The sequence below is a fragment of the Salminus brasiliensis genome, chromosome 14, assembly GCF_030463535.1.
Source record: "Salminus brasiliensis chromosome 14, fSalBra1.hap2, whole genome shotgun sequence".
In the NCBI taxonomy this organism is placed as follows: Eukaryota; Metazoa; Chordata; class Actinopteri; order Characiformes; family Bryconidae; genus Salminus; species Salminus brasiliensis.
Genome location: NC_132891.1, coordinates 31,343,065 through 31,371,002, shown reverse-complemented (window position 1 = coordinate 31,371,002; position 27,938 = coordinate 31,343,065). Strand labels below are relative to the sequence as shown.

General features: G+C 41.9%; 3 protein-coding genes across 8 annotated transcripts; 2 read left to right on the top strand and 1 right to left on the bottom strand.

The window, feature by feature from the left end:
* The first annotated feature begins 2,214 nt into the window (after positions 1-2,214).
* Positions 2,215-8,249, top strand: nfe2 (nuclear factor, erythroid 2). 2 transcript variants are annotated; one of them, XM_072696313.1, is made up of 4 exons: positions 2,215-2,583; positions 5,079-5,157; positions 5,232-5,387; positions 6,176-8,249. In XM_072696313.1, exons 2-4 carry the CDS (start codon positions 5,110-5,112, stop codon positions 7,385-7,387), a joined length of 1,416 nt encoding a protein of 471 aa, XP_072552414.1. In that variant the 5' UTR covers positions 2,215-2,583; positions 5,079-5,109; the 3' UTR covers positions 7,388-8,249. The 2 variants fall into 2 exon arrangements, with proteins under 2 accessions (XP_072552414.1, XP_072552416.1); XM_072696315.1 differs by lacking the exon at positions 5,079-5,157 and having other exon boundaries at positions 2,216-2,583.
* hnrnpa1b (heterogeneous nuclear ribonucleoprotein A1b) lies at positions 7,796-12,122 on the bottom strand. Of its 4 annotated transcripts, none has more exons than XR_011981755.1 (12): positions 12,066-12,122; positions 11,353-11,472; positions 10,783-10,929; positions 10,483-10,693; positions 10,292-10,387; positions 10,012-10,107; positions 9,752-9,820; positions 9,500-9,652; positions 9,258-9,404; positions 9,103-9,176; positions 7,963-8,954; positions 7,796-7,877 (listed from the first exon to the last, which is right to left on the bottom strand). XR_011981755.1 is itself a non-coding variant. In XM_072696316.1 (11 exons), the coding sequence occupies exons 1-10, from the start codon at positions 12,075-12,077 to the stop codon at positions 9,112-9,114; spliced, it is 1,116 nt and encodes a 371-aa protein (XP_072552417.1). In that variant the 5' UTR covers positions 12,078-12,122; the 3' UTR covers positions 7,796-8,954; positions 9,103-9,111. The 4 variants fall into 4 exon arrangements, 1 of the variants encoding a protein (XP_072552417.1); XR_011981756.1 differs by having other exon boundaries at positions 7,963-8,029; XR_011981757.1 differs by having other exon boundaries at positions 10,295-10,387.
* Positions 12,123-12,706: 584 nt separating this feature from the next.
* Positions 12,707-23,202, top strand: cbx5 (chromobox homolog 5 (HP1 alpha homolog, Drosophila)). 2 transcript variants are annotated; one of them, XM_072697255.1, is made up of 6 exons: positions 12,707-12,816; positions 14,286-14,352; positions 15,134-15,349; positions 16,849-17,074; positions 18,706-18,806; positions 20,735-23,202. In XM_072697255.1, the coding sequence occupies exons 3-6, from the start codon at positions 15,210-15,212 to the stop codon at positions 20,874-20,876; spliced, it is 609 nt and encodes a 202-aa protein (XP_072553356.1). In that variant the 5' UTR covers positions 12,707-12,816; positions 14,286-14,352; positions 15,134-15,209; the 3' UTR covers positions 20,877-23,202. The 2 variants fall into 2 exon arrangements, with proteins under 2 accessions (XP_072553356.1, XP_072553355.1); XM_072697254.1 differs by having other exon boundaries at positions 15,131-15,349.
* Positions 23,203-27,938: the final 4,736 nt, after the last annotated feature.

The following is a 27,938-nucleotide window of genomic DNA, read 5'->3' as shown; positions in this document are numbered from 1 at the left end:
TAAGTGGTGTAATACAGCTGTCTCTGTCCACAGTGTTACTGAGAGGTCCGTAACGTGATAAGGCGAGTCGCTCAATGGCACTGGTCAAATGAAATTAAGCGGTTCGAATGAACGACGGGAAATAATAAAAAAAGAAAACGCATCCTGGACGGATTTCTCACCAAGCAGTGATTTTTGGGAACGTTTCTTGACGTTTCCCTTTATCTTTGCATGTAGGGCCGTGGAGGAGAGGCTACGGACTGTAGACGCTCACTAGCTATGTTAGACATGCTCTTCCAAACCCCCACCTCCCCACCCCTCACCCTTCCAACTTTCTCTCTGCTCCATGGCTGCCAGATATAGGAACAATGTGGCCTTTCTTACCTGTCGGAGGTGTACATTCCATCCCTACTAAACCAAGTCAGAAAGCTGCCCCCACCAACTCACCCCTCCTACACAGGCCCTCAGAGCACCGCCAGATTTACCTCCAGGTGCTTCGGCATGCGTGTGTTCCCCCCCATATGGAAGAAAAGGCATGTGTCAATAGATTTCCTCCTGTCCAAAATATCTTTGTACAATGTATGTTAATGTAGTCTCTGATATTGTCAAAAATGCAATTTACTGCGGTGTATTTCCTTAAATTAATAAAAAAACATATGTTCAGTGTATGCCAATAGATGTCCTGATATCCAATATTTTTTTCATATCTAACATATATGTTTAATATGTGTCAGCATATAATATGTGTGCAGTGTATGTTAATGTAGTCTCTCATATCCACAAAAATACATGTAATGTGTTTCAGTGTTTTTGCTTATATTCAAAATATATGTGCAACGTATACCAATCCATATTTATCCATACATTCAAAACATATATATACGTTCAATTTGTCAATACATGTCATTATATCTAAGATAAATGTCTAATGTATGTCAGTAGACTTATTCATATCCTACATTTATGTGCAATAGGTGTCAGTGTGTCTGTACATTTCCTCATAGCTAAGATATATGTTCAATGTATGTAAATATATTTCGTAATCTCTAAAGCACATGTTCCATGTATGTCGGGATTTACTTACTCAAATCTAAGATATATGTTCCATGTACGTAAACCTATATACCTATATATTTCCTTATATCTTAAATACATGTTTTTTGTATGCCGATATATTTCCTTATACCAAAACATACTTGTGCAGTGCAAGTCTATATATTTCCTAATATCTAGATATCTAAACATGTTCCATGTATGTTGATATATTTACTTAAATCTGAGATATATGTTCCATGTATGTCAATATATTTCCTCATATCTTAGGTATATGTTCTAAGTATCTAAACATATTTCCTAATATCTAAAATATACGTTTCAACTCATACCTAGTGTATGTCAGTATATTTCCTTGTATCTAAATACATATAATATATAATAATATTATATTATATATTATATATATATATAATATATGTTGATATATATCCTAAATGCTCAGGCTCGCATTTCTGTAAATCTGCTTTATGACCTCATTCCTTGTGAAAATCGGCATATAAATACATGTTAATAGAATTTTAGATTTTTTATGATATATTATTATATATTGATATGTCCTAGCACAACAAAAAAAACCAAAAGTCCAGAATGTTCAAACCACTGCTTCAGGTAGTACTGTAGTGTGGTTTTTAATAACTGCAGGATAAGAATCTGTAAGTATCTGACAAAATCATTCTGAGAAAACCTAGAATTGGTCATGGCATGAATCACTGGCCACACAGAACATGGCGATGCACTGTACTGACCCAGATGTGCACACAACATCTGCATGAGAAACGTACTATATAACCTAATATATAACACAGTGACTGCTGACAGTCAGTAAATGAAATATATCAACTATATTTAGCACAAATACAGTACACACATGAACCAAGGCAATTCAATCCAATTCAATCCATTACTGTTTTTTTCCCCCCTTTTTCCTCAGCGCAATTAACCGACCACCGCTAGAGTCTGCAGTGCGGACAGGGGGTTGGTTGGGGTGGGGGTGGGTGGTTGTTGGGGGGTGATAAACAAGGTGGGTAGTGACTATTGCTCACTACAATTCGTGACATAACTTCTTTTTGTGGTCGCTTTGTGGGTAGCATAAACTTAGGAGGTCAGCGTGTGAGAGTTGCACTAAGGACATGGGAGGGCCCACACACACCAAAAAAAAAAAAAGTGTGGGAGCTTTACAGGAAAGCTGCTTACATCGCCCATAGACCCATCCCATTTATGCAAGTGAAGTGACAGCCAAAGCAGAAGAGAGAGAGAAACAGAGAGAGAGAGAGACAGTCAGACAGAGACAGAGAGAGAGAGAGAGACAGAGAGAGAGAGAGAGAGAGAGAGAGAGAGGGAGAGAGAGAGAGTGAGAGTGAGAGTGAGAGGTCGCTCACATGCACTCTTGAAGTTCAGAGCTACTGGTTGAAAACAAGAACAAAGATGAGGATCGATTTGTGAAGCTCTCCGGCTGCTCTACAGGGTCAACAGCGCTGGCTTGCGGGATAATACCACAATTCAGAGGGGTTCCACCTGAGCTGATGGGTCCTAGGAAATGCTACTAAGGTATGTCAGAACTGGGACTTGGTCTCAGTGCTGTGCACGCTTCAGGGTCCACGGTGCACAGGGAAGGATTTCTCTCTAATCAGCAGTTTTAGAGACGTTCTCAATTAAAATGAGCTTTTTTTTTTTTGTTTTCTCAAAAGTTGGGTTTGATCCGAGTTCACGGATAATGATAGATTAATATGATATGAATTATGACTGTTTTGTTGTATTAAATGAATTTAGGAGAGATAAAGTCTTGGGCAGTGGACAGACTGACAGACTGTACTGTTTAGAATTTAAATATTACGATAAAATAATAAAATATGACTTAATACATCAATTAAATAAACATGTATTAGTTGTTATTACAAAATTATATAAATGTATAAATATAATGTATATATGTACACATCATTGCTGTCACGCAAAAACCTCAGAAACCCCAAAATGGCAACTTTACAGCAACTTTACTGTACAACTTTACAAAACCTCTTAACTTTCAATGGAAGTCAATGTAATTGAGGTCATTTTTGGAGCATTTCTATTAGTCAATTCATCATGAAAGTTGGATACAATGTAAAGAACAATTGGTGCATCCAATTACATCCAAAAAATGCAGAAAATAGATACTCGTTTTTGTGACAGGGATGATTTATCAATGTATGTACTGTAAAAAACTGGTTTATAACCTATAAAATAAATAAACAGTTATTTAATTATTATTTTAACTATTTCTTTAACCACAAAAGTATTTTTAAGTTTTTTTTTATTAGAGATTGAACAGACAAACCGCTTTCTATAGTGTGTGTTTACTTACAGTCGAGCTAGGTTTTCAGGACACAGCCGAACCCTGGTCCAATTCCGACCTACATTTTCAATGGAGAGCTCCGTAATAGTGACAGTGTTATACAGTGTTATTCATTCCTAGACTAAGACTAGGTCTAATAAAACTAGATCTTTTACATCATGTTAAAGGTTCTTTAAACTCCTATAACGGTTCTGTTTATCGATTTGCACAGGCGGCTGAAAGGCTCTTTAGGGAACCTTAAAAGTGGTTCTTGTATGGCATCACCCCCAGATCCCCCCTTGTAGGACCCCATTAAGCACTGTAGGACAGGCCTGATTGCCCTGCATTACCTCCTGTAGCAAAACACACTGCAAGGTAGGTGTGCTGTAGACCTATCCTGTGGAGCCTCATGTGTGAGGAGTGAAAGGGTCTGGAGTCAAACTTTCAGTGGCGGTTTAGCAGTCACAATACCATCTGGTATTTCTGTGTGAGCTGGTCAGTACGCCGCACCTGATGTTGAAACGGGGCTGGTGGTGTGAAAGCTGTGCCCTCAAGAGTTTGGGAAACCAGTCTGAGGAAACCCACCAGACGTGGTTCGAAAAGCAGGATATAGCACTTTCGTTTTTACTGTGCGCAAAAAAAGGGGGCAAAAGATCGTCAAAGAAACGAAGCACTGGTACAGTCATGGACATGGGCTGTAGTGTTTTCGCTATTACTCTATTACTGGCAGTAGTTAATCACATCAGAGCTGGTTAGACATTCTGACCAGCAAACAAGTAGCCAATAATAACTGATCGGCCCAGTCTGCCGCTTACTGGACTGGTCTAATAATGCGACGTTTTTTAATACTCAGGGACTTTCAGCAACGGTGAACTCACCGACACTAAGATACTTAAATGGCAGGTGGGCAGAGTATTAAATTTCACTGTCAACATGCCTCGAAAAAAGTTTTCCTGTGACTCTGGTGCCTGTGGTTAGGCCCCAGCCTACGTTTTCTGGAGAGCAGGCTGCCTCCCGAAAGATTGTCTTATCAGGTCTTGACATTACTGCTCGAAAGCTCAGCTGATAGGACCGATCCGACCCAACGGAACTCTTCATGCCATGAAGCGCCCTGACGTTTAGAGAACGCGGGAAAAAAGGTCGCTTCAAGGGGTTCAAATGGCTGTTTATAGAGGAGCTGGACCCTTCGGGTGTCTTTCCTAGACAGTGCCTTCTTCTGAGGTCTGTGTCCTTTTCTTAGAAACGTCTTATAGACAGATAGAGGTTTCTTTGCACTCCCTAAAATTCCTCTATCTAAAAGTTTCTAAAAGGACTAGCGGTTCCTTAGTAAGGCCTGTTGGGTCTCTCGTTTAATTTGCCCCCCGGTTTTGGTAGCAATTCATGGTTCCTAATTGAGAAGAACTTCAGCGAGTGAAACATGATGTCAGCCAGCAATGAAAAGGTCCCAGCTAAACATCCGGGAAACCTGAGAGTGGTCTGAAAAAAAGACCCATCAAGAATCTTCTTCTCGTCGCAACGGTGGCAAAATTCTCACAAACCCCAAAGGGTTAAGATGACTCTGCAAGACCTTCAAGAGCCATTAGTCACTTAAAGCTAGTCGTTCAGTAATGACTGTCCTCCTACTGCTTCTACTGGTGTCTTTTTTTCAAGAGCAGTTTCATTTGTTTTCTGGAACCTATTGGTAGGCCATTAAATACAAGCCTAAGTGTTCACTGTATGTATGTTCCAGACTGGGGCAGTTCAGCCGGGGCCTTTCCTGAATGTGTTCAGCCGTGAACAGTCCTCTTCCCTTTAGTTTCAATAGTGAGGTGAGTGTCTTACCCATGTGTTGTTTTGCTGTCCAGTCTTACGACCTGAGATAATGTCCTTTTCTTGTCCTCAGGGAGTGGCAAACTCTAACAGACTTCATGGGGGAGCGTCAATGTCCACCACTCATAGATTCAATGCGATTCAAGGCGGGTTTCGACCTAATCCTACCTCCCAGCAGTCAGAGATGGACTTGGCTTGGCAGGAACTGATGGCCATCACAGAACTGCAGGTCAGTGCGTGGCATTCAAGGTTGTGACTCACACATTCCTCTTTTTTTTCCACCCGAAAAGGTCAGAAAACAAGTTATCAGGGACTACTCGTGTGTGTCAAACAGGTCCCCTGATAAAACGTGACGTTTCTTAATGCGGGGATCTGCCTTAATTAAAAAAAAAAAAAAAAATCCAAATCAAGGCCTATAACATTTAGCTAATGCTGAATTCCCCTAAACACACTGATTCTGTTAAGATCTGCAACAATAGGCCAATTGAGTGATGCAAGGATAAAGACAGACAGAGAAAGGGGGTGAGTGCCGTAGGTTGCCAGCAGCCCCCTGCGCAGCACAATGGCCATCTGTTTCTATCTGAAACCCGAGCAGACCTAAGCGAGCCCTGCATAAGCTACGGGTGGCACACTCGTAGCAGGTGGGCCGGTCCCGCGCTCTGCAACCTACAGATGACTTCTGAAAAGGTTCCCTCGCTCTTCCTTGTGCCCTTTTCTTGTAAAGCAAGAAGCGCCGGATCATTTCGTTCGGTTTATTCGTCCTCTTGACTGGGCGACTTGTCAAGAGTTCGCGTCAGACTTGGACAGGGCCGTGTAGGTGAGAGCTGTACAGTAATAAGGATTTAGCACTGTAGCACTCTTAATACTGTGGGCATCTGAAGCACTCAATCCCAGCCAGTTAGATTAGAAGGCACCCTGCTCCAGGGAACCCACTATTTCAGCTACCCCCTCAAGCCCTGTCTGAGGTTGACCAGCCTTGCGAAACACCACTGACTTCACGCTTTCCTCATGTTGCAGGAATTCGAGGTACCCAATGAGCATCCGTTTGAGACTGTGTCATATCCCTCCATGGAGCCCATGGTGCCTTACGGGAGCTTTGGAATGAGTCATCCATTGACTGAGCCCAGTCCTCCTGCCTGTGAAGCAAGCCCTGCTTCTGCTGCTTTTGAAGGTGGGTACGCTGATGTGATGAACCCCTACCAGCGCCTGAACCAGAATGTGGAAATGCACTATGGACACAATGGAGGTCAAGTGATGTCCAGGCTACTGCCAAACGCACAGTGCCTTCAGCCGCCCCTTATGAGCCTACTGGATCACATTGGCATGACTAGCACCGGCCAGGGACTCTGCAAAGAGATCACCGGACACCTCGCAGACGACATGGAGTCAGACTCCGGTCTCTCACTTGGCTCGAGTCCACCGCTTGCCTCACCAGAAAATGCAGCACATGGGGTACCCACCTACCTCCCCCCAGACGGAAGCCTCCATTATGCAGAGGGTGAGGCAGAGTGCATCGGAGACCACTGTCGCATGAGACCAAGTATGCCAAACTCTATGGATTACCAGCACAACTTTAGCTCCTACTCGGGACATCCCTACTTCCAAGGGGCACCAAGCCTGCAACCCACACAACTGCAGATGCCCCAATCCCAACAGCAAATCCCAACCATGAAACCACTTATGCCCCCGACCCTGAACGACCTCCAAATGAACAGCGCAAGGGCAAGCTCCTTCCAGAGCACCTTCAAAACCAGAGGGAGTGGGTCGTCGGGGCCATTCAGCAGGGATGAGCGTAGAGCACTCGCCCTCAAAATCCCCTTTCCTTTGGACAAGATTGTGAATCTTCCTGTGGATGACTTCAACGAACTCCTGAGCCAGTATACGCTGAATGATGCCCAGCTAACATTGGTCAGGGACATTCGGCGCAGGGGCAAGAACAAAGTGGCGGCGCAGAACTGCCGCAAAAGGAAGCTGGAGAACATTGTGCACTTGGAGAACGAGCTGGGGCAACTGAGGGCACAGAGAGAGCACCTGGCTAGGGAGAGACTGGAATTTCAGCAGAACCTAACCATCATTAAGTGCCGTCTCTCAGACTTGTACGCCAAAGTATTCTCCCAGTTAAGAGATGAGGAGGGCCAGCCGTATTCTTTAGAAGACTACTCGCTCCAACAGACTAACGATGGCAGTGTTTACCTAGTGCCTAGGAACGCAGCAGTGGACTGTGAATGAGTTTGTGCCGTACCACCAGACATTGTTTCAAAACACAGGCTGCAGCCCTGGCCTGTCTTGGGGACAGTCTGTCAGTGTTAATCAACACCTGATTAGCACATCAACAAGCCCAATGAGTTTCAGCGGGCAGCTCAAGACTGGGAACACATACACAGCACATAAAGAGACTCAAGGACCAGGAACATGGTCTGTGCTTTAATACCAGGAGCAAAATTTTGTTTCTATTGAGGACGGCCAGCAGTTTAGCCACCTCAGCAAAGTTCCTCAGGGTGACACCCAAGTACTATGGGGCAAGAGTAGTCAGACCGTGAACTACATTCATTACTATACAACTGGCACTCCAAAGCATTAGCTGAGCAGTGCTGCTTACAGACTTGTACATCAGAAAGAAAAGCAAGCCAAGACATCTTTAAGCACATTAAAAGCTTTATTGATACAATAAGTAAAAGCCAGGTAAAAAAGTAAAAACATTTAAATGAGCTTCTTGGTCCTAGAAAGAGAAATGGGGGAAAAAAAAATTAGGTTGTGGTTTTAAAACCCACCAGAAATAACACTGGAAGTGGGAGAGGAGTTACCTTCACAGTGCCTGTAGAAGCAGGCAAAGAAATCCACTCTGGATTGAAGATGCTCAGCATCAAAGTCCTACAACAGAAGATGGAGCAGTTAAGCCAGTACAGACCATTAAGCTATATGTATACATACCAATATTGCATGCATTAATCTGAAAACGGCTTCAGTTGTATTTTGTCAGATCACATTCAGCATTGCTCTGCAGTTACATCCCTGTTAATTAAGACACTGAATGCATACTAGTCAATACTGTACTGCATCTTCAATAAATAAATAAAAATGTCCAACTGTAGTGAAGTCTGTTCTTACCTACAGGAGGCAATAATGCCCTTTTGTAGCTGCTTGCTAGACTTTCAGTGGTGATCTGACCTCAAATGCTCCCTGTTTCTTCCCATGGCGACGATCTTGCTACTCATCCCTCAGCTGGCTTCCATGTCTTGGCAGTCAAACTAATCTACTTTGAGGTAACCTACACATTTGGTCCTTTAGGTTGTCAAGTCAGCGGCCTAGCATATTTTAACGGGGAGCGACAGCCAGACCTTTTGTTAACGGGACATTGTGAGCAACCATGATTGTCAATTGACAAGCCAAAGCCAGCCAACAAGCTCAACCCTGAAATTGAATTTCCTTGATTTAAAGCCAGCAGGTTTTCAACACTGCCAGGCTGGTTTACACAAACGCAATACCCCCAACAATCCCCAGATACTAAACACCACCACAGCCCTTTTTTATAAAAACTGTAAGAAGCTTTATTTCAACTTTGTTGAAATTACACATAATTAGTACTGACTGAAAGTCTACATAAACCTCATTTCATTCGGAATGCGTTCCACAAAGAAATTAAAAACAGTCTGTGACATCAAAACTGAATGCAGGAAGTCCCACTCATGATAGCTACTGTACATCTCTTCTGATTGGCTGAGCAGTCTATGGAGTAAACCTGCAGCTGCCCTGTCAGCCCTCTCGCTCTCCTGTCTCCTCTCCTAAGTACTGAGTCCTGTTGAACAATACGAACAACAATGTTAAGCTGCACACTGTCTAATCAGGCTTCCACAGATCATGTTAAAACTGCACCAGGGAGCAAATACAAAACTACATGTGTCAGACCAAAAAACCTGACTCATCTCTACAACAATTATACAAACCTTTAAGGATTAAAACCGTCTGCCTCCACCAGAGCCACCATATCCACCGCCTCCTGAGCCACCTCCATAGCCACCTTTAAAAAAAAAATAGGAAAGGTAAATATTTGATGCTTAGTCTGGGTCTACGATCAAATCATTATTAACTATTAACTCACCACCATATGGGCCACTGTTTCTACCACCTCCTCCTCCTCCACCAAAGCTTCCCTTCATGGGGCCATAACTTGACTGCTGGCTGTTGTAGTTGCCAAAATCATTGTAGTTGCCACCACTGCTGCCGCCACCACCACCCCCAAAGTTACCTGTAAACAAAAACCCTTGTCAAATAAGCAATACCAGGCATAGCAGAGACTGCATTTTTGCAGGGCCAAGCCTGTTCACACCAAAGCAGACTCACCACCTCCAAAGTTCCCGCCATTGTTGTAGTTGTCATAGCCATTGCCGCCACCACCGCCGCCATATCCTCCACCATTGTTGCCATAGCCTGGTCCACCACTATATCCACGGTTGCCTCCATAGCCAGGACCGCTGCTGCCACCACCATAGCCACCTACGAATTTACAGAATATTTTTAACAGCAAGCTCAAAATACACTGGTATTAAGAGGGCCTAGAAATGGTGCCCACTATACAACAGGAAAAACACATACCACCATTGCCGCCAAATCCATTATTGTAGCCATCTCTGCTTCCATATCCTCCATCATCACCTCTGCCACCTGAACACATAAGCAGCAACACAACCAGTCAACATTCAAGTCCAGCTACGCCCATGCAAAATTTGGTCCTCTATAAACTTAACAAATGCTAAAAAATTTTAATCATGTGATTTATTCCAACAACCTTAGTTATTCCAAGCATCAATGCTTACAAAGCGCATGAATCATGGGCAAGACAATCTAGAACAAACCTCGACCACCAAAGTCACCATCTCTGCCACCTCCAAAGTCATTGTAACCATCATTGCCATATCTGCCACCAAAGTTTCCTCCTCCACCACCACGTCCTAGGTGAAAGCAAAGCAACAGATTACAGCCACCAGGAGGCATCAGGGCCTCAATAGTGTACAAACCCAACACTACTAGAGTGCCACTTTATAATCAAATGGGTAATATTACAGCATTATATTACATACTACAGTAGTATTACATTATATTGTTACAGTACACCAGTATCACAAGGGCTCTTACCACCTCTCATGTTCATTGAAGAATTCTGCATTTCCTGCTTGGAGAGAGCCTTCCTCACTTCACAGTTATGGCCATTTAGTGTGTGGTATTTCTGAACTATAGACCGGGGAAAAGAAAATGCAGTTAGTTGTCCATTAGTTAAAACCAACCATCTCCACCCCCAAAACAAAAAGGGTACACCAGACACTTACTAACTATGCGATCTACTGAATCGTGGTCTGCGAATGTGACGAAGGCGAAGCCCCTTTTGTGTCCAGTATTGCGGTCGACCATTATCTCGATAGATTCGATCCGCCCAAACTGGTCAAAGTAGTCGCGGAGATGGGACTCCTCTGTATCTTCTTTGATGCCACCCACAAAAATCTTCTTCACGGTCATGTGTGCAAATGGTTTGTTGGAGTCCTGAAAGACAGCATTCATACATTCAAATACATCTAGAAACACATCAAGCCATACGCTCAACAAACAGACTGCATTGCTTTCACACTCACCTCTCTGGACACAGCTCGTTTGGGTTCCACAAGTCTCCCGTCAACTTTGTGGGGGCGTGCGCTCATGGCAGCATCTACTTCTTCCACGCTGGAGTAGGTGACGAACCCAAAGCCTCTGGACCTTTTGGAGCCTGGGTCCTTCATGACCTACAAAAAACCCCCCAAAAAACCCCACAAGATTTAGTTAAAGCCACTTTTCTAGTCTAAGGACAGATCACATAGACAGCACTCCAATATAAGGACGGGGTGCTGAAAGCAGATTCAGACACTGGTGCAAAAATGAGCGATTAGACTAGATCTACCCCAGGTAAGCTTTACCGAAGAAAGCCTTCTAGTACAGTTTACACACTTACGCATGTTTATATGACCGGTCTTGTATCACATTGCTCAGATAGAGCATGTTTACACTGCAATGAGAGGCAACTGACTGAAAGCAACCAGGCCGTGGATCATTTTAGGTCCAGTTCAGGACCAGGTCTGTATATTGAGATTATGCTGTTAATCAATGCTGCAATCAAGGGACGTGAAAGCACCACACCCAAGCACATGCTTCAGTAAAGAAAGACTCACCACACAGTCGGTTAATGCGCCCCATTGTTCAAAATATGCCCTCAAGCTGTCGTCCGTCGTCTCGAAGCTCAGGCCTCCGATGAACAGCTTCCTGAGCTGCTCCGGTCCGCGTGCTTGGCTCTGAAAAACCGTGCCAAAGATTTGGGGGTTCAGTAGATGGTAGCTACCCACCTCGACAACCCATTAAACACAGCCCTTATCATGTGCTTAAAATACCCACACAGGGTGACTTTGCTCCCCCATGAGCTAAACAAGGCGAGGTGAACTAACGCGTCCGCCATGTTATAGCTAGCTATAGCTAGCAAGCTAGCTAGCTAGCTAACACAGCCACGTTAGCCACATGCTAACAATGCAACCGCAGCTACACAAACCGGCCGCGTGCAGATGTTATAACATGCTAGCTACCTTTTAATGCGTTTGATAGGAAAATTAACTACATAAACTACATATAATTAACTATTTTCTCCACGCCATCACTAAGTCAATCCTCGTTAGGCACCGAGAAAGATTATTATTACCAGCCATAACAAAAACAAAATGGCGGAACTAGATTAGATAGCCAGCAAGCTAACTAGCGCTACTTAGCCAGCCAGCAAGCAGGCAGGCAACTCAGCTCAGCACTAGAACAGAGCCTCCCCGTAGAGTTGGACCCCTGTACATACTTAAGCACTCACACATCTCACATTAAAGCCCAAAAAACAACATAAACGAACCTCTTTGGACATGCTGCACAGCTACTCTGCCCGAACTGCGCCACACACCAATCGTGGGAAACGCCAAGGAGAAAAAAAGCCGGTCCCTGCCTTATATACCCCCGGTCAAATAAGCCCGCCCACCGCACATCGCGATTGGCTGCAAATTCCCGCCACGGTGCGTCGTTAACGTTCTTCGTTTTCTGATTGGTTCCAGTTTCCGTCAATCTCGACACGATGGCGCTATCAGGGCTAATGTGCAGACACTGCACAGCAACGGAGGCATAAAAGGAAGTTTCTTTTTATTACTATTATGATTTTTAATGAAATCTTCTTCTATATTACACGATGCAAACGAAAGACACGCATCGCAAACACACTCATATGTGGCGTATTATATTAATATGTGTATTTACTGTGCGTAATATAGCTACAACCACTCCAAGCCATGTCTCCATAACAAAACGACACGCTGTGCCTTTTCGTAGACCAGCGCTTGCTGAGTAGTAAGAACTGCTGCAGATTTGCAGGCGAAAAGCATGCAGAGCCTCCATCGTCTCGGTGTATGTATGTATGTGTGTGTTGTGTGCCATTGTGTGTTTTTGGCGCGCTGTAGCTCTCACACACACACACACACACACACACACATATGCGCACACACACACACACTCACACGCTCGCTCACACACACAGTTGAATCGTTCACACGAGCTGTGGCTTCATATCTGCGACCGTGAAGAGGTTCAGAAATCAAGCACAGGAGAAGACCTCTGTGAGTTTGCACGCCTTGGTTTGCAGTGGTCAGCTTCTTCGCATGTTTTTGACCGACGTGTGTGATTTGGGGATGAAGTAGAGGGTGTTAAATGATGAAACAGGGCGATCATCTCCTCCTATGGTCTATAGATAAATCTGCTAGCTGGACAAGTGTTAGCCAGCCAGCTACGGCCAGGGTCAGAATCGCGAGTGGATGTACTAGCTACACTAGCGAGTCACTGGGTCCTTGGTAGATCTGCGTCTGATGTTTTTGAGGCTGTTTAGTCGGTGGAGATGTGAAATCGGAGCTAGCTAATAATGCTGTGTTTGTCGTTGAAGCTAGCGCTAGGTGAACCCAGCTAGCAAGCTAGGCGCCATGTCTTCACCCGGCCAGGCTCGCAGCGCCGCAGCATCCTTCGCTATTAGCTACGATGGCAGGCTTTTATACGATCATCATCCCCCTCGTTAGTTTAACCCAACTGTTATTTACCCCACATTTATCCTCCTGTTGCCATTTTTTGGTGTGTACCTTAGCAAAACAGATATTTAGCGCAGAAGCTGCTGTCGAGCTACGCTAGCTAGCGATTGCTACGAAAACCCTGGCGTTTTAGCTAGCTAGCTAGCATATCTCCCCCAAACATTTTTACGATGTTTTTGTGATCATATAGGACGTTATACCATGCAGTGTTTTACACAAAACGAAGCTTTAGCGTTTTATTTATTCACACATTTACGTTGCTTAGGGCCCCTTCGTGCTAACTAGCTATAGCTAGCTAGGTTAGCTAGCTATGCTAGCTACTAGCTAGCTAACTAACAATGCGACTGGAATGGTTACCTGGTAGCTCTGAAACGAGCCTCGCCAAAATCTTCTGTAGCCAATTTTATACTTGTGTAGCCAAGTTGTCTTTTAATTTGAAGGAAACTACGTGGCTAATCCGCTTTTACAACATTGGGACGTTTTTAAGGCAGCAAGCGAGTTGTTGTGCTAACCTGTTAGCCAGGCTAGCTAGCCAGCACTAGCTCCTTGTTGCAGGCAGTGGGTTTCGTTAGGTAGGAAGTGTGAAAGTCAGATACTGTAACTTTTCATTGTCTGCCTGCAGATTAAACAGCAGATTGAACGACCTACTGGGTGTATTTGTGTGACTGACGTTACACCCTTAAATCTGTGTCCTTCATTAAAATGCATACAGATGTGGGGCCACAGATTAGCTAGCTAGCATTCGTTTGCTTGCTATCTGATGGTGTCTCTGACCCCTGTGTAAACACTAAGCTAATGTGGTTCATCAGTAAGACTTGGAGAACCATACTAATAAACTCATATGCATTCATTTATGCCCATTTGTGTGGCAAGTGGTTTGCATGCATCTAGATTACCCTTCTGAATTATTCTTTTGGCCTATCTTCCAGAAGGTATGCTTAGTCTTAAGCCTGTTGTAGCATCTGTATAGGTATTGCATCTGACCTCTCTTAACTTTGTGTAATTTTCAGGGGGAGGCAGTCTGCCTGCTGCGGTTTTTACATTCGCGCTTGATCTGCGGTCCGGAGAGACTTTTAGGTAAGCACTAAAAGTAGGTTGGCATAAGTGGTAGTCTCTAGAGAGAGTGAGCCTCAATCACAGCCTCCACACGGTATGCATTCACTGGTACCTGCACAGTACATGCAATTACAGCATTTTCTGATGACTGCGTACAGAGTATAGAACCAGAGAAACAGCTTAAACGCTCTCTTGCACAGTTAAATACAAATGCAAGCACACTTGCATGTAGCTAAAGATGGAGAGACCTCTGCAGTGTACATATAGAGGATGCCCATTTTAACGAGTAAAGGTGGCCAGCAGGATGATATTTTGCTGTTATTGTAAATGTGTAAATGTTGTGGGTGCTACAAGTCTTTAAAGAACCCTGACCAGCTATATGTTATGTACCACAGGGTGTAAAGTATTCAGCGGAAGGTGGATGTGGTGTAATCTGGCAGTGCTGACAGCTATGATCATGATGTACATACAGCTTTAAGGGTTTTATTGTTTGTCTGCATGCACATGTTATTCTATTCTAATTGGGATGGAGGATATGAAGGAAAGGCCTATCAATCACCAGTCAGCATTGACAGTGCTAGTTAGTCCTGCTGCAGATTTATCAATTCAGTTATGTTTATATTAAATACTAGCTATGAAACTTGGGCCAGTCTGTATTGGATTGGTTCAGTTTTCCCTTCGTTTACCCTACTTCTCATATGAAGAGGCATGTTTGTGGTTGAGGCATGTGCTTGTGGTTTCTGTGCTTGTTAATAACATAATAAAGATCTGTAAATATATCTCCCTTTGTCTCCAATAGCAGAGGGAGCGCTTTCCCTTGTTTGGCCAGGGAGAAACCCTCTCTTACTCGTGGGTGAAACAAAGGCTCCGTGGCAGCCATGGGAAAGAAGAACCAGAACCGCGATGATGATGAATCTGCATCCTCAGATGAAGAGGAATATGTGGTCGAGAAGGTCTTGGACAGGCGGGTGGTGAAGGGCAGAGTGGAATATTTTCTCAAGTGGAAGGGTTTTACAGAGTAAGCCTTTTTTCCCCTCTAAATTTGAATGGTAATTCTTACCAAATTATTTAAAACAGTTTCTTCCGACACCTTATGCTTTCTGTAATGTGTGTAATAAGTGTAATTAGGGCTAGGCCACGTGATAAAAATACTATAAAGACATTTTTCGCAATGTTCTTCACATTACCCTCGGTATGCTTAGAAAAGCATCTTGTGCATCACAATAAAATGTATCATGTTACAATAAAATATCGTCATATTGGCCAGCACTGGGTGTAGTGCATTTTGCACACTACGTGATTAGATGCGTTTCTAAAAATTCAGCAACATGAGCGTCACAGCCATGTGAGCTGCCACAGCCATCTCAGTATTTTCTTAAAAAAACTTTTTTTTTTTTTTAATCTCACTAATGAATTGTGAGGTTCTTTAGGACGGGTAATAGCCAGTGAGCATGCGAGAGGCACAAACTATAGCAACCATAGCAACATTAATGTTTTTGGAGAGAAGATGTGTAAATATTAACCATGGCTGTCGCTGACCTCCACTGTAGTTAGGTATGAATCCTCTATGGTAGTGTTTCTGGACGTATGGATCTAGAAAACTGGGCTGCATGGCTCTGGAAGGAGCACTAGTTCTTGTTTGAAAAGTGCAGAAACAGCAGCCACTGCGCGTTTTCCAAGCTCCGGTTTGACGTGTGACGTGTTGATTTCTGTGAGTGAGGCTGTTTGTCGTTCTCTCTTTGGGTAAAAAATGCACAAGTGTAGTGCAAGAACTTCATCTGTGATCACGTATGTACAGTGTTATTTTATTAAGTACAGTAGGGTGGTGACGGGAAGTGGTTAAAACGCAGCGTTATTTTGATATAATTTAATTTACCTTTACATCATAACAATAACCTTCATCAAAAGTCCCATAGAAGCACTTCTCTGGAACTGTGAACACAGTAAAAGACATTGGTCCGGAAATTCTAAGTCAGAATTATGATGAAATATGATGACATTTCATCGCATCATGATATAGTTTATCGTAATATACAAGATGCTTTTCTAAGCATATTGAGGAAATTGTCTGTGCTTAAAGAACACTGATCAACTGCAGGTTTCATTACTAACAGTGTAATTAGACTTGTTTAATTGTTTTAATTTGATACTGATGTATTTAGTCTGTGATTACATGTGTTAAATGTTGTGTATCGTGAAAAATGTCTTTAGGCCCTAGCCCTATATTGGGCCCCACTGTCCTTGTAATTTGAATAAATCCCAAATAGGAATGCATGGGTAACGTCAAGAATCTTTATAAAAAAGTGGGGGTTTAAGCAGAAATTTCTTCTTGGGAGTAGTTGGTGAATATGGCCTATTGTGATTGGTTAGAGGCCCATTTGCATACTGCCTTTAGAGGGATCAGTGTTTGGGCCAGTGTTGTGGTAATGAGCGCCACTATATAGGTCAGTCCTGTTGCATATGTGTGGTCTCAAATCACAGACTAATGAGTGTGCTTGTTGGGTCTCTTGTATCTAGTAAACACAACACTTGGGAGCCAGAGAAGAACCTAGACTGTCCAGACCTCATTGCAGAATTCATGAAGACTTATAAAAAAGGCGGCAGCAGTACGGGCACCCCCAGCAGCGGGGCCAAATCGACCAGCACAGGCTCGTCTGCGGCCCGCTCCAAAGACAGCAGCAGCAAAAGGAGAAACTCAGACGAAGAGGAGGAGGGCGGAAGCAAGCCAAAGCGGAAAAAAGAGGTGAGAAGTCTTGTAGCCTTTTAGCCCTGTTTCGCTCTAAAACAGAAAAACAGCACAGAGGTTATGGTGAGGTGGTGAAGCAGCATGTGAACGGTGTCTGTCAACTCAAATGGTGTTGAGGAGCGATGGTGTGATTCTTCTGTTTTTTTATTTTTATTTATTTTACTATTGCCTGGGCTTTATTTCTTCATTGAAACACTACATGTAAACTTCTGATCACTCGGATTCTACCGTACAAGACAAAATGTGCAACCAAAAAGTGTCAGTATAGCGTATCCTGTTGTGGTGTTCAGTACAAACCACTCAGGCAGATTTCAATAAATTCAATAGAATATACAAATATAATTTCAGTATGATTACTGAAAAATGAAGGGTAAACCTGCTCCTGGTAAATGTATATTAGCTTCAGGCTAACATATCGGCTCATTATTATTATTGTTATTACTATTATTACTATTATTATTTAAAGAAATACTGAAAAATAATTATTTATTATAATCAATGCTCTAATAAACTAAAGCTGGATACATTCCTGTTCCCATTTTAAGCACATATGAATATTGTTGTATTCAAAATGTAGCTGTGTATATATAACTAATTTCATGGTATTGTAAGTTTGTTATTGTGAGACACTATGCTTTCCTAAGCATATGGATATTTTTAGTGCTTAATAAACACTGAACAACTGCAAGTTTCATTACCAATAGTGTAATTAGACTGCTTTAATTGGATCATGTGCAGCAGGTGTTAATAATAAAAAATAAAAAAAAGCACTGTATTCAGTACGGGACAATAGTTTTTGAATAGTAGAATTTGTCGCTACTGATGTATTTACTCTGTGATTACATGTATTGTGAGAAATCATGGAAAATGTTTTTAATTATCATGGTATTGTAGTTTTATCATAAAACTACAGCCCTGTTTAAATGTGTGTGTTTTTTTTGGTTTGTTTTTAGTTTTTTTTTGTATTACTACTATTACTACTATTGTCAGCAAATTTGAGATTTGTTACTGGACTGTATTAGATTGTATTAGTTGGGCCTTTAACTAATATCCTTTACTGTGTGCTGTGAGCATCCTGACCAGTCGTATTTCTAGAGAAGTGTTTCTATGGGGATTTTGATGAAGGTATTAATAAAATTCAACAGTAAATGAAGTTGTCAAAATAATAAGAGGTTTAGCCACGTCGCATTATCGACCCTACTGTGTTTTAATAAAATAAACACACACTACACATGTGATTACAGATGAGGTTCTTATGGTATACATTCTCTTATTGTATGTGATCCATTAATTTCCCTGAAAATGGCCCAATTTTGATGCACATCAATGCTGAAATAGCACCTCCAGTTTTGGGTTAACTTCTCAACATCTTAAATACCTTAAATAAATTGTTGGGTTATACGTTGTTTGTTTCTAGGTATGGCTTTTTCAGAATTTAAGAAGTGTCAGGCAGGCAATGAATAACTTGAACGCTACCCGAGTTGTACATTAAAAGCTTTAGACTAGATTAAAATGGGTTGAACTGATGTGCTTTATCGTAATGTACAGAATTGAGTTATTCAGTTTTTTTTTTTTGTTATTGATATTGAAATGGTTTTGACGTATTGTTTGCTCTCTGCTTTGTTCAGGAAGAGATCCTTGTGGCAAGGGGCTTTGAAAGAGGCCTGGAACCCGAGAAGATCATTGGTGCGACAGACTCTTGTGGAGACCTCATGTTCTTAATGAAGTGGTGAGTGCTAGCCTGGGCAGTTAGACTGCTTCTAACACCTTTGCACCTTCGTTACATTACAATACAGCTGCCCCTTGTCTCAACAGTGAGCCTGTGCCAGACCGTTGACCATTTGACTGCCATTGATTGCTTATTGTAATGCATTTAGTGCCGTTTTCACCCCAGCTGCGGTTGTTTTTTAAAGAGCAGTCAGCGTTGAGTGTTCCCACATTAAGGAGTGTGAAGGACACATTGAGGTGTTTAAGGTTCATTGTTACCTTCTGAGAGGGACAGTTTCAGTCAAATGTGTCTTGAACTATAACGACAATATTTTCTCAATGTCGAACATCCTGTAAACATTTTCATGTCGTACATCCTTTGTATTTTAACAGTAGTTATCCTTCATGGATATAATGTGCAATACACTATGCAATGCGGCTTTGCTTTAGTATACTAATTGGCAAGGTCATGATTGATGTTTTTGTGTTCTTGGTTGAGTTAAATCTTTAAAATAGAGCTGGGGATGTAAAAACGAAAGACATTGTGCATTGATTTTAGAGGTGGTGAATCGATCACATAGATCGGGAAGTTAAGACTGATTATAATATCTAATTAAATGCATAAATTAAGCTTAGACTTTACCTTACAGCTTGCATTTCCCATGTAATACAGCCTGATTACCGTAGAATGACCCATTTCTCTTGTGTCTTTTACATGAACTCCAGACTGAAAACCCATTTTCCAATCTATAAGTGGGTCAAAGTCTGTATAGGTGACGTTAATAAGTTATAACGAAACAGTCTTTTCTGTTTCTGAACTGTTGGCTCATTTACCACAGCATGACTAGGATCAAAAACCATAAAAGATCTCAAATGTGAAAAGATGATCGTAAGGCAGAGTTTTAGATAATGTTTCAGCATTACAGAGAACTTACAAACTTATGCCAACAGCTCAACACAACATTCACAACATGAAAAGCAAGGTGAGGAGGTGAGATCGCCCTTGGGTGTCCCTATACCCTAAACTAACATTGGCTTGGTTGAAGAAATCATGCCTTTATGCAAATTTTATGTAAATTAAATGTAATACAAACTTCATTTAATTTGCATTTAATTTGCATTAAAATCAGTGATATTGTAGTCACCATGATTGTTCATCAAAAACTTATTAGACCTTAATACTGATGAGTACATATTCGGTTTAGATGACCATGGAATGGCAAATAGCATCTTGTTTAGTTGTGTCGCTGTGAGACTGCTTTCTAGCGGCTCAACGACTAGTCCCTGTGCGTCAAGGATTTTTTAAAGTCCCTGATAAAGTCTACTGGGTTTAAATATGCATTTAAAAAAACAAACAAACAAAAACACCTAAAGAATTTACGTTTATTATGTTACATTCAGCGTCTGTGTGTGCATAACGTATAATCAAATTATTAAGTAATAAGTTAGAAAAGGAGTACATTTGTAAAACAGTAAGTAATAAGAGTAATGGGTGTTACATAAATAAATAAAAAAGCAAGCATGTTGACCAACAGACACTCATTTCAAGTCCAGCTTTTATTTAAATAATCAGTTTTACATAATATGAATTATTGGCCTCATTTCTTACAAATTTTTTTAACCTATTTCACATTAACCTTCATTTTCCTAATATCATATGCAAATCAGTATGCCAGAATTTAGCCTGTGTTTAACCCAGTTTTGGCAGGTAGTCCAGTATGTCTACAGTAAGCATACACACCCACAGCCGCATCTTAGTGCCCTACAGAGCAGTTGGAGGTTTGGTGCCTCAGCTGTATAGGTTGAAGGATAAAGGGCTGTTCCTATACACTTTACCATACTATAGTAATTAGTATTGTAATCCACTGGCATGAGTGTCCTGAGCTCCTCTTCTCCGCTGTAATTATACCGAGTTTGTAATTAACCAAGGAAAACCGCTCGTGTCTGCAGGAAGGACTCGGACGAGGCAGATCTTGTGCTTGCGAAGGAGGCCAATCACAAGTGCCCACAGATCGTCATTGCCTTCTACGAGGAGCGTCTCACTTGGCACGAGGATGGCGAGAAGAAGGAGAAGGGTGCTGCAGCTGTGTAAGAGAGCCAACATGTGCGTGTGCGTTGGGGGCGAGGATGGTGGGGTTGGACGTGAGGGTATCCCACCCAAACTTCCCGACACCACACCCCCCACCCCACCCCCATCTCCAAACCCCCCTCCGCCCCCTCCGGAGACAGACACGAGTGCACTCACAATCCGCCCTTTGTTATGGACCATTTTAAAAACACCACCAGCCTCCTAGCAATGGGAGGTCGCTACCCACTTTGTTACAGTCGCCTTTCGTCCCTCGTGTAAAAAGAAAAGAAAGAAAAAAGGCAACTCTTACCAACTCTTACCATGTCTCCAGAATTGAGGGATTGGCAAGTGATTGAGGACTGTGGCAAGAGTTTTTCTTTGGGGATTGGATGTGTTAGACTGGTGGAATCCTGCGTTTCTCTCTTAATTCTTGCTGAGTTTCACCCTGTTTTTTTTTTTTTTTTTTTTTTGTTTCCATGTTTTGTTTTGTTTTTTTTAAGTATTTGTGCCCCTATGGTCATGTTCTTACCTTGTGTGACTGTGGTAGCATAGATGTCGAATACAGCACATGGTGAAACCCCTTCAGACAGCTGTTGTTTCGGTGCCCTGCCCGGTCCAGCCAGCGATTTCGGCCCAGGTCGTTCTGCATCTGCAGTGCTGGAGTGCTTAGTCACAGAACAGGCCTTCTAGGCCACGGCTGCCCTTTCGTAAGTGCGCTTCCCAGACACGATTACACAGAGTTGTAGGCTTCTCCCTCTGAATCTTGCTCCACTCAAAGAATGGTCATAATCCTTAGGACCCCAGCAAAATGTTTTAAACCTCACTTCATGTTTAAATTCCCCATAAGCTGTAAAAACAAATGAGAGAGAAAAGACAAAAAAAAAACACTCGACTCGTTTTAGCCATATCTGCTCTTGGGCTTTTAAAAAATATGAATGTCAGTTCGTTCCAGAGTTTTTACCGTTTGGAGGCATTTCAGTGTGCAGGATGGGATCATGTTTGAACTTCTCATGCCTTGATAGCCTGGGTTGCTCGGTTCGTAGTGATTTAATGGGTGTCCCATTCATGAGCACGGACATGTCTTACACTGTTAAAAACTAAGACGCTTAAATTGGTTCTTTGAGCGATTCCTTAGAAGAACCACTTTTGGTTCTATAAAGAACCAACCATGTTTGTAATCGAGATGCGTGTGAGTGTGAAGAACCTTTACATCAAATGATTGCTCTTCCCCCTTACAACAGCTCTTTTACAAACATCTGTGGCATCACTTCCAGAACCATTTGTTGCACCTTGTATTTTTTTAAGAGTGTAATTTTACGTGATGAGCGTCAGACCCAAATGCTCCACCTTGTGGCCAATCGATTGATGATGCTGAGCCTTTTTAACTCATGATCATGTAAAGTATGAGTAGGACATGACCATATCACTGTTTTATTTGTTTTGTTTTTCAGGCTGTTTTATTAAAAGGGGTTTAGAAGATTTGTCAGACTCTCGTTCTGATTTTAAATTGGAATTTTATTATTATTTTATTATTTTTTTTTAAAGAAATAAATGGGGGTTGTGAACTCAGGTGTGCAATTCTGTGTGTGTGTGTGTAGAGCCACTGGACAAATAAGATGCCCAATAATTAATTTCTTTATTCTTTTTTTTTTTTTTTTTATTATTTTTTAACAAAAGTGATCGACAGGCCAGGGCTACTGATTCTGATTAAAACGCAGTCAGATGAAAAGCAGCGGACGTTTCTATTAGGTGGATGAGAGCTAGCATACTTATGTCCTCACAAACCATTTTTCTTAGGCTTTCCTGTGTTTTTTGGTCTCCACAGTGGTGTTTTTTTTTTTTTTTTTTTTTTTTTTTTTTTTTAAATATATATAAACATGCTAAAATGCTGTGTTTGGACAGTGGAGTGAATTTTAAACGGACGCACAGTTGATGGTGTCAGTTCTTGACACCCCCCCCCCCCTTCTCAGATTTCTACATGTCACTGATTGTGATGACCAAGTCTATGTGCGAGCGGTTCGAGTCAGAACGAGACAAATGTAGTTTCAGCTGTTCTGCTTTTCAGAGATCAGATGTGTGTTGGCTTCCTGTCTAAATGAAGCTGTAACAGGGTTGTGCATATATCTCACTTGCGACTGTATTTTTGTCCTTTCTATGTTTCTTCTTCTTCTTCTTCTTCATGTCCTGTTCATCCCATCCTGTAACGAGAGCACCCGTCCCATCACTGATCGTTTTATAAAAGATGTCCATTCAATCAAGTGTTTTCAAAAACATGCTTTTGATGTCTTTTACCTGATGATTCATTTTTTTTAAATGTCTTGTATCAAATTGTAGTAAACCTAGTTTTCAACATATTTGATTGTAATTTTTTTTCTTAATTGTTTGTTTCAAATGAAAATCATACAAATGAAGGTGCTACTGAGGGTTCTTTGAGCGATAAGGTAGAAGAAGAACCCCTTTTGGGAAAAGAGCTGCGGGTTAGAAGAACCTTAGAATTGATCAATAGAAATTCTTCTATTGAAACCTTTTTCTATACTCTTTTGCAAAAATGGTTCTTCTGCATCATTACGCCAAGAACCCTTTGTAGCACCTCTTTATTTTTAAGAGTGTAAGCTGACCGTATTTGGATTGGATAGACTTTTTATATAAACTGTCTGTTTACATCTTTTAAGTAGGTCCCAGACACGCAAAGGCAGTGCTTAGCTTTTTCCAGCAGATGGTGCTATTCTACTATGCTCTATTTATAAACACAACTCTAACTCAGTGCAGTCCATAATCTCACAGACCTTTGGGTTTTTTGGTGTGGATGGTATTTGTCGAATTCAGCTCTTGTGTGTTGATGATGTGCAGGTTTTGGTTTTAAAGAAGGAACAGCGAGTGGCTCAGAGTGGAATTTGTACGTACACGGACCAAAAGAAACGAGCACGGAGCCGTTAGGCGGTTTTGTTTGTTTTTGTTATGTTTTCTTGTACAAGTAACTCATGAATGCTGTTCTTCTTTGATTCTTCGACTAGTTCTACACTGCCGACCAGTATAAACAAACAAACACACAAAACCAATCAAAAAAGCATCAGTCTTCATCTAGAGCATTCATTCAGTGACCCACACGCCGCTCATCTGTAAATGATCATGTGTGAACTCTCTTTGTTTTCTTAGTTTGTACATGCAGACGTGTAGTCGGAAATGTCAAATCACCAAAATAAATCAATAAATTAAACTATGATTCTTATGGCAGCGGACTTGAGACTCGAGGGGAAGTTGGTGCAAGTGGTTGTGTAAAAGAGGAAAGCAGGTCAGCAGTGCTGGAGTTTGGGTCGCTGCTTTCTTGGCTACTGTGCTTTCAGCTTTTATCTCCAAGAAGACACCCTTTTTTTCATTTAGATCATATTTATTATTGTTATTTTTAGTGCTTGTGAAAGGGTTGAAGGCCACGGAAAAGGAGTCTAATTTTAGCCACATGAATACAGTGATACAGCTAGACGACTTCTAAAGGCTTTTTTTTTTGACAGTTTGTCTACAGCCATGATACAATGAAGGCTATTGAGGTCCATGGAACCTTTTAATAGACACTACATGCAATCAAGAGTTGCATGATATTGGGGGAGAAACTGGTGCTATATATATATATCTCAAAGTGAATTTTGGTGAAGAATCCTGTGTTATTAAATATTGCAATCTAGGAATCAAGGAAAAAATATATCCGTCCGTTGATTCCTTGATTGCAATATTTAAAAACAGGATTCTTCACCAGAAGTCACCTTCTGACTTATCATGAATCCAATATTGGAGTGCAATAATTGACATAACCTGCTTGTGGTAGACATGTCACAGAAAATAATACAAGTGCACATTTAACATTTTTCAATCAATTGACATAAATGATTAAATTAATAAACATTTGATTTAATATTGCAGGTAAACTGGACACTTGCATGCCCTGCAGTGTGACTTTTACGCATGCCCATATTGTGGTGGCGATGCCGAAACGACATATTGTGCAGCCCTAATGCCGCTTGGAAAGTATTCCTCAGCCTACCAGCTATGACTTGCCCTACCATGTGATGCGTCATGTGATGGGGGAATGAAGGCTGGGATTCAAGTGAAGCCAGCCAACCCATGCTTTTCAAACTGCTGTTGACTCTTGGCCATCGGACAGCTCAACAGCTTTGAGAAGAACACTAAACTGCCAATTTTCTAGCCAGCGTTGTGTGAGTGTTAAGTGATGGGTGGAGAGGGAGGCCATGTTATGCTGTGGTGTTTCTGTGGGTCGAGCTTTAAAGTCTCCCAATCAGGGGGAGGTAGGCCGATCCTAAGGGCCTGCGACTGACGGGGGGCTCCTAAAAATGTACTAGTTTGTACTCAAGTATTTTGGAAGATTTGTTGAAGTTGTGGGGCCCAAAATATCTGGTCCCAACCAGTGATGGGTTATGCACTTAGACAGTCGCTCCACTCCACATATACATATTTATGTGTTGGTTCACTTATAAAGAAAATATACAGACCTGAAATGAAATGTACTGATTTTAGAAGCAAAATAAATAAAATAAGTAAATGATTCTTATGAGCCGCCAAGACCGTCTTCCTACACGATAAACCTCTGAGGCGAAGTGCGAGACAAGGCCTAGAGGCTAAGAGTGCCAGTCCTTTAACCTCTCCAGGGCACAATGCTGAAGACAGAAGCAATCTTTTACCTCCCCTCCATCTCCTACTCATACACGGCTGCTTTCCTGACTACCTCAGTGGCAGTGGAAATTTCCAAAGTGAAGGGGGTGGTGGTGGAGGTGGGAGGTGTTGGGGAGGAGAGAGAGAAGCTGCATCACTCCAAATGGAATGCAAAGGTCACCAGCATATTTGTAGCAGTGGGGAGGGGAAAGGAGGGGAGGGACGAGTGTGTGAGGCGGGTGTGCTTTATGGAGCGCTATGGCTCAACCGACTGCACCACCGCCTTCACCTGGAGGAGAAAAGCTCCATGCTGGATCTGTAGAGAGTTATTTAGACATGCTGGATAGGTTGGGACTGCTGTTGTGTGTGTATAGCCATGTTAAAAAAAAAAAATAGGAAACCCCAAACCTTAGATTACCTCCACATTTTGTACTACTTAAAATTCCTATAATTCCTATATCTTTTTAATTCCCTTTCCAGACTCATCTGCATCCACAGCCTTCGTTCTGAAGGCCTCAGAGAGCTCTTTGGATCAAGCCATGGGGATCTTCACCACTCACTTTACCTTTAATGACAAAATCAGAGGGTTTCCTCCTCGCACACCTCCCACCAAAACCAAACGTCTGTGGTCTCTTTCTGATGGTAGATCCTGCACTTGGACTTCAGATGTGGCAAAAGCGACCTGTAGATCCTGTGATGACATTTTAACATGGCTGGAGACTTTCATGGTCTGCTAGGACTGCTAGGCCCCACTCGGCCATGTCGGCAGCTCTTGCACTTCAATATGATTTGGCGGACAGGGGAACGGCTGATTTCTGATTGTTCTGAGATTTTCTGAAATCCTTGCTCAGACTCATCTGCATCTTCAGCCTTCTTTCTGAAGGCTTCAGGGAGCTCTTTAGATCTGGACATGCTGATCTTCACCACTCGCTTCAGCTAAATCAGACTAAACGTCTGAGGGTTACATTAGACAGGCTCCTTCAGAATCCTCCCTAACCACGTTCTGATCATCTGCAGCTGATTCTGATTCTACACTTTTCAGTAGTGATAAATGTGTAAAATGTGTGTGTTTGTGTGTGTGTGTGTGTGTGTGTGTGTGTGTGTGTGTGTGTGTGTCTATTAATTACATTTTACATTCTTAGAAAACATTTCCTCCGTATTATTGCTTTAGCTATATTACCTACATCTCTCAGTCATGTTCTCATATGTTAAAAGGACAAAGGTTTTCAAGTGGTGTCCTCATGGTTCCTGTATATCGTCACTGTCCAATGAAAAACATGTATCTCCAAAATGGTGTTTTCACAGGAGGCGGCAAAAAAGTTCTTAACACTGAATTGAAAGTGAATTCCAGGTAATGTAGAGCATTTCTACTGGTCACACAGAGTACCGAAGCAGCTACAGCTACTTATAACGGACAAAAAATGGAGATACATGGTTTTCATAGGACAGCAGCGTTATCCTGTGTTGCTCTCTATATGAACAAAACTGTCCCTCACTTTTAGGAAGCCAAGGAACATCGGATGTATGGCTGAGTTACATTTGGCCATTTGCCAATGGAAACAAAGCCATTTCACTCGAGAGCTCGGTTTTCAGTCATAAAACCCAACCGGGCCTGAAGCGTTTCAGTGCTGGGTTAAGGAGCGGTATATATATATATATAAAAGTATGTACATTTTAAACACTATAGTCTGTATGTACTGGGTTTGTATTAGTGATGTCACATGAAAAATCACAACAATATTCTGTTATGATTTCTGATGAATCACAAGTTAAAATGCTGACTAGCACTTTTTTGAATTTTTGGGTTATTTCTTATAATATCTGAGTGTAGTTTAGAGAACTTTAACCTCGAACACGACGAAGCTCAGATACCGAAGCTTTAATAGAGAAACTGCTTCAATGACTTTTTAAGAGATAAATGGACGATCAGTGATTGGGCTGGATTAAGCTAAGAGCTAAGAGAGGAGCAGCTGTGTGATTGTGTGTGAGTGTAGGAGAATGAGAGTAAGTTATGAGATCTAATCCATATTGCAGCATAAATAAAGTGTAATCTACCCTCTGAGCTCAACAGTAGCGCCGCTGTGTTCACATCGCTAAATAAAACCACTAATACGACACTAGGCCTCGCAAAGAGAGAGAGAGAGTTACGGGAGGAAGTTGGGGCCAGACTTGGTAAGATGATTAAATTCTGTTAAATAAAGGCAAACTTTAATGTGTTAATCTTTATTTTGCTTCTCGCAAATGAATCATCTCACCAAGTTTGGCCCAATTCCCTCCCGTAGGCCTCTCTCTTTACAGAGCCTAGTGACGGCAGTAGTTTGTGCTAGTTTGAGAGGGGCCCTGTTCTTCACTCACTTTTACTCCTCTGTTAATGTGATGCGACAAGAATGAAAGCTGTCAGTTGCAGCATTCAAAAAATAATCA

Coding starts and splice junctions, on each gene's coding strand:
- nfe2 (XM_072696313.1), top strand. CDS start 5,110: ATGTGTTCAGCCGTGAACAGTCCTCTTCCCTTTAGTTTCAATAGTGAG. Junction 5,158..5,231: donor CCTTTAGTTTCAATAGTGAG/GTGAGTGTCTTA, acceptor TCTTGTCCTCAG/GGAGTGGCAAACTCTAACAG. Junction 5,388..6,175: donor TGGCCATCACAGAACTGCAG/GTCAGTGCGTGG, acceptor CTCATGTTGCAG/GAATTCGAGGTACCCAATGA.
- hnrnpa1b (XM_072696316.1), bottom strand. Junction 10,108..10,291: donor TTCAATGAACATGAGAGGTG/GTAAGAGCCCTT, acceptor GCTTTCACCTAG/GACGTGGTGGTGGAGGAGGA. Junction 9,177..9,257: donor AAACAGTGGCCCATATGGTG/GTGAGTTAATAG, acceptor TTTTTTTTAAAG/GTGGCTATGGAGGTGGCTCA.
- cbx5 (XM_072697255.1), top strand. CDS start 15,210: ATGGGAAAGAAGAACCAGAACCGCGATGATGATGAATCTGCATCCTCA. Junction 15,350..16,848: donor AAGTGGAAGGGTTTTACAGA/GTAAGCCTTTTT, acceptor TCTTGTATCTAG/TAAACACAACACTTGGGAGC. Junction 18,807..20,734: donor CTCATGTTCTTAATGAAGTG/GTGAGTGCTAGC, acceptor TCGTGTCTGCAG/GAAGGACTCGGACGAGGCAG.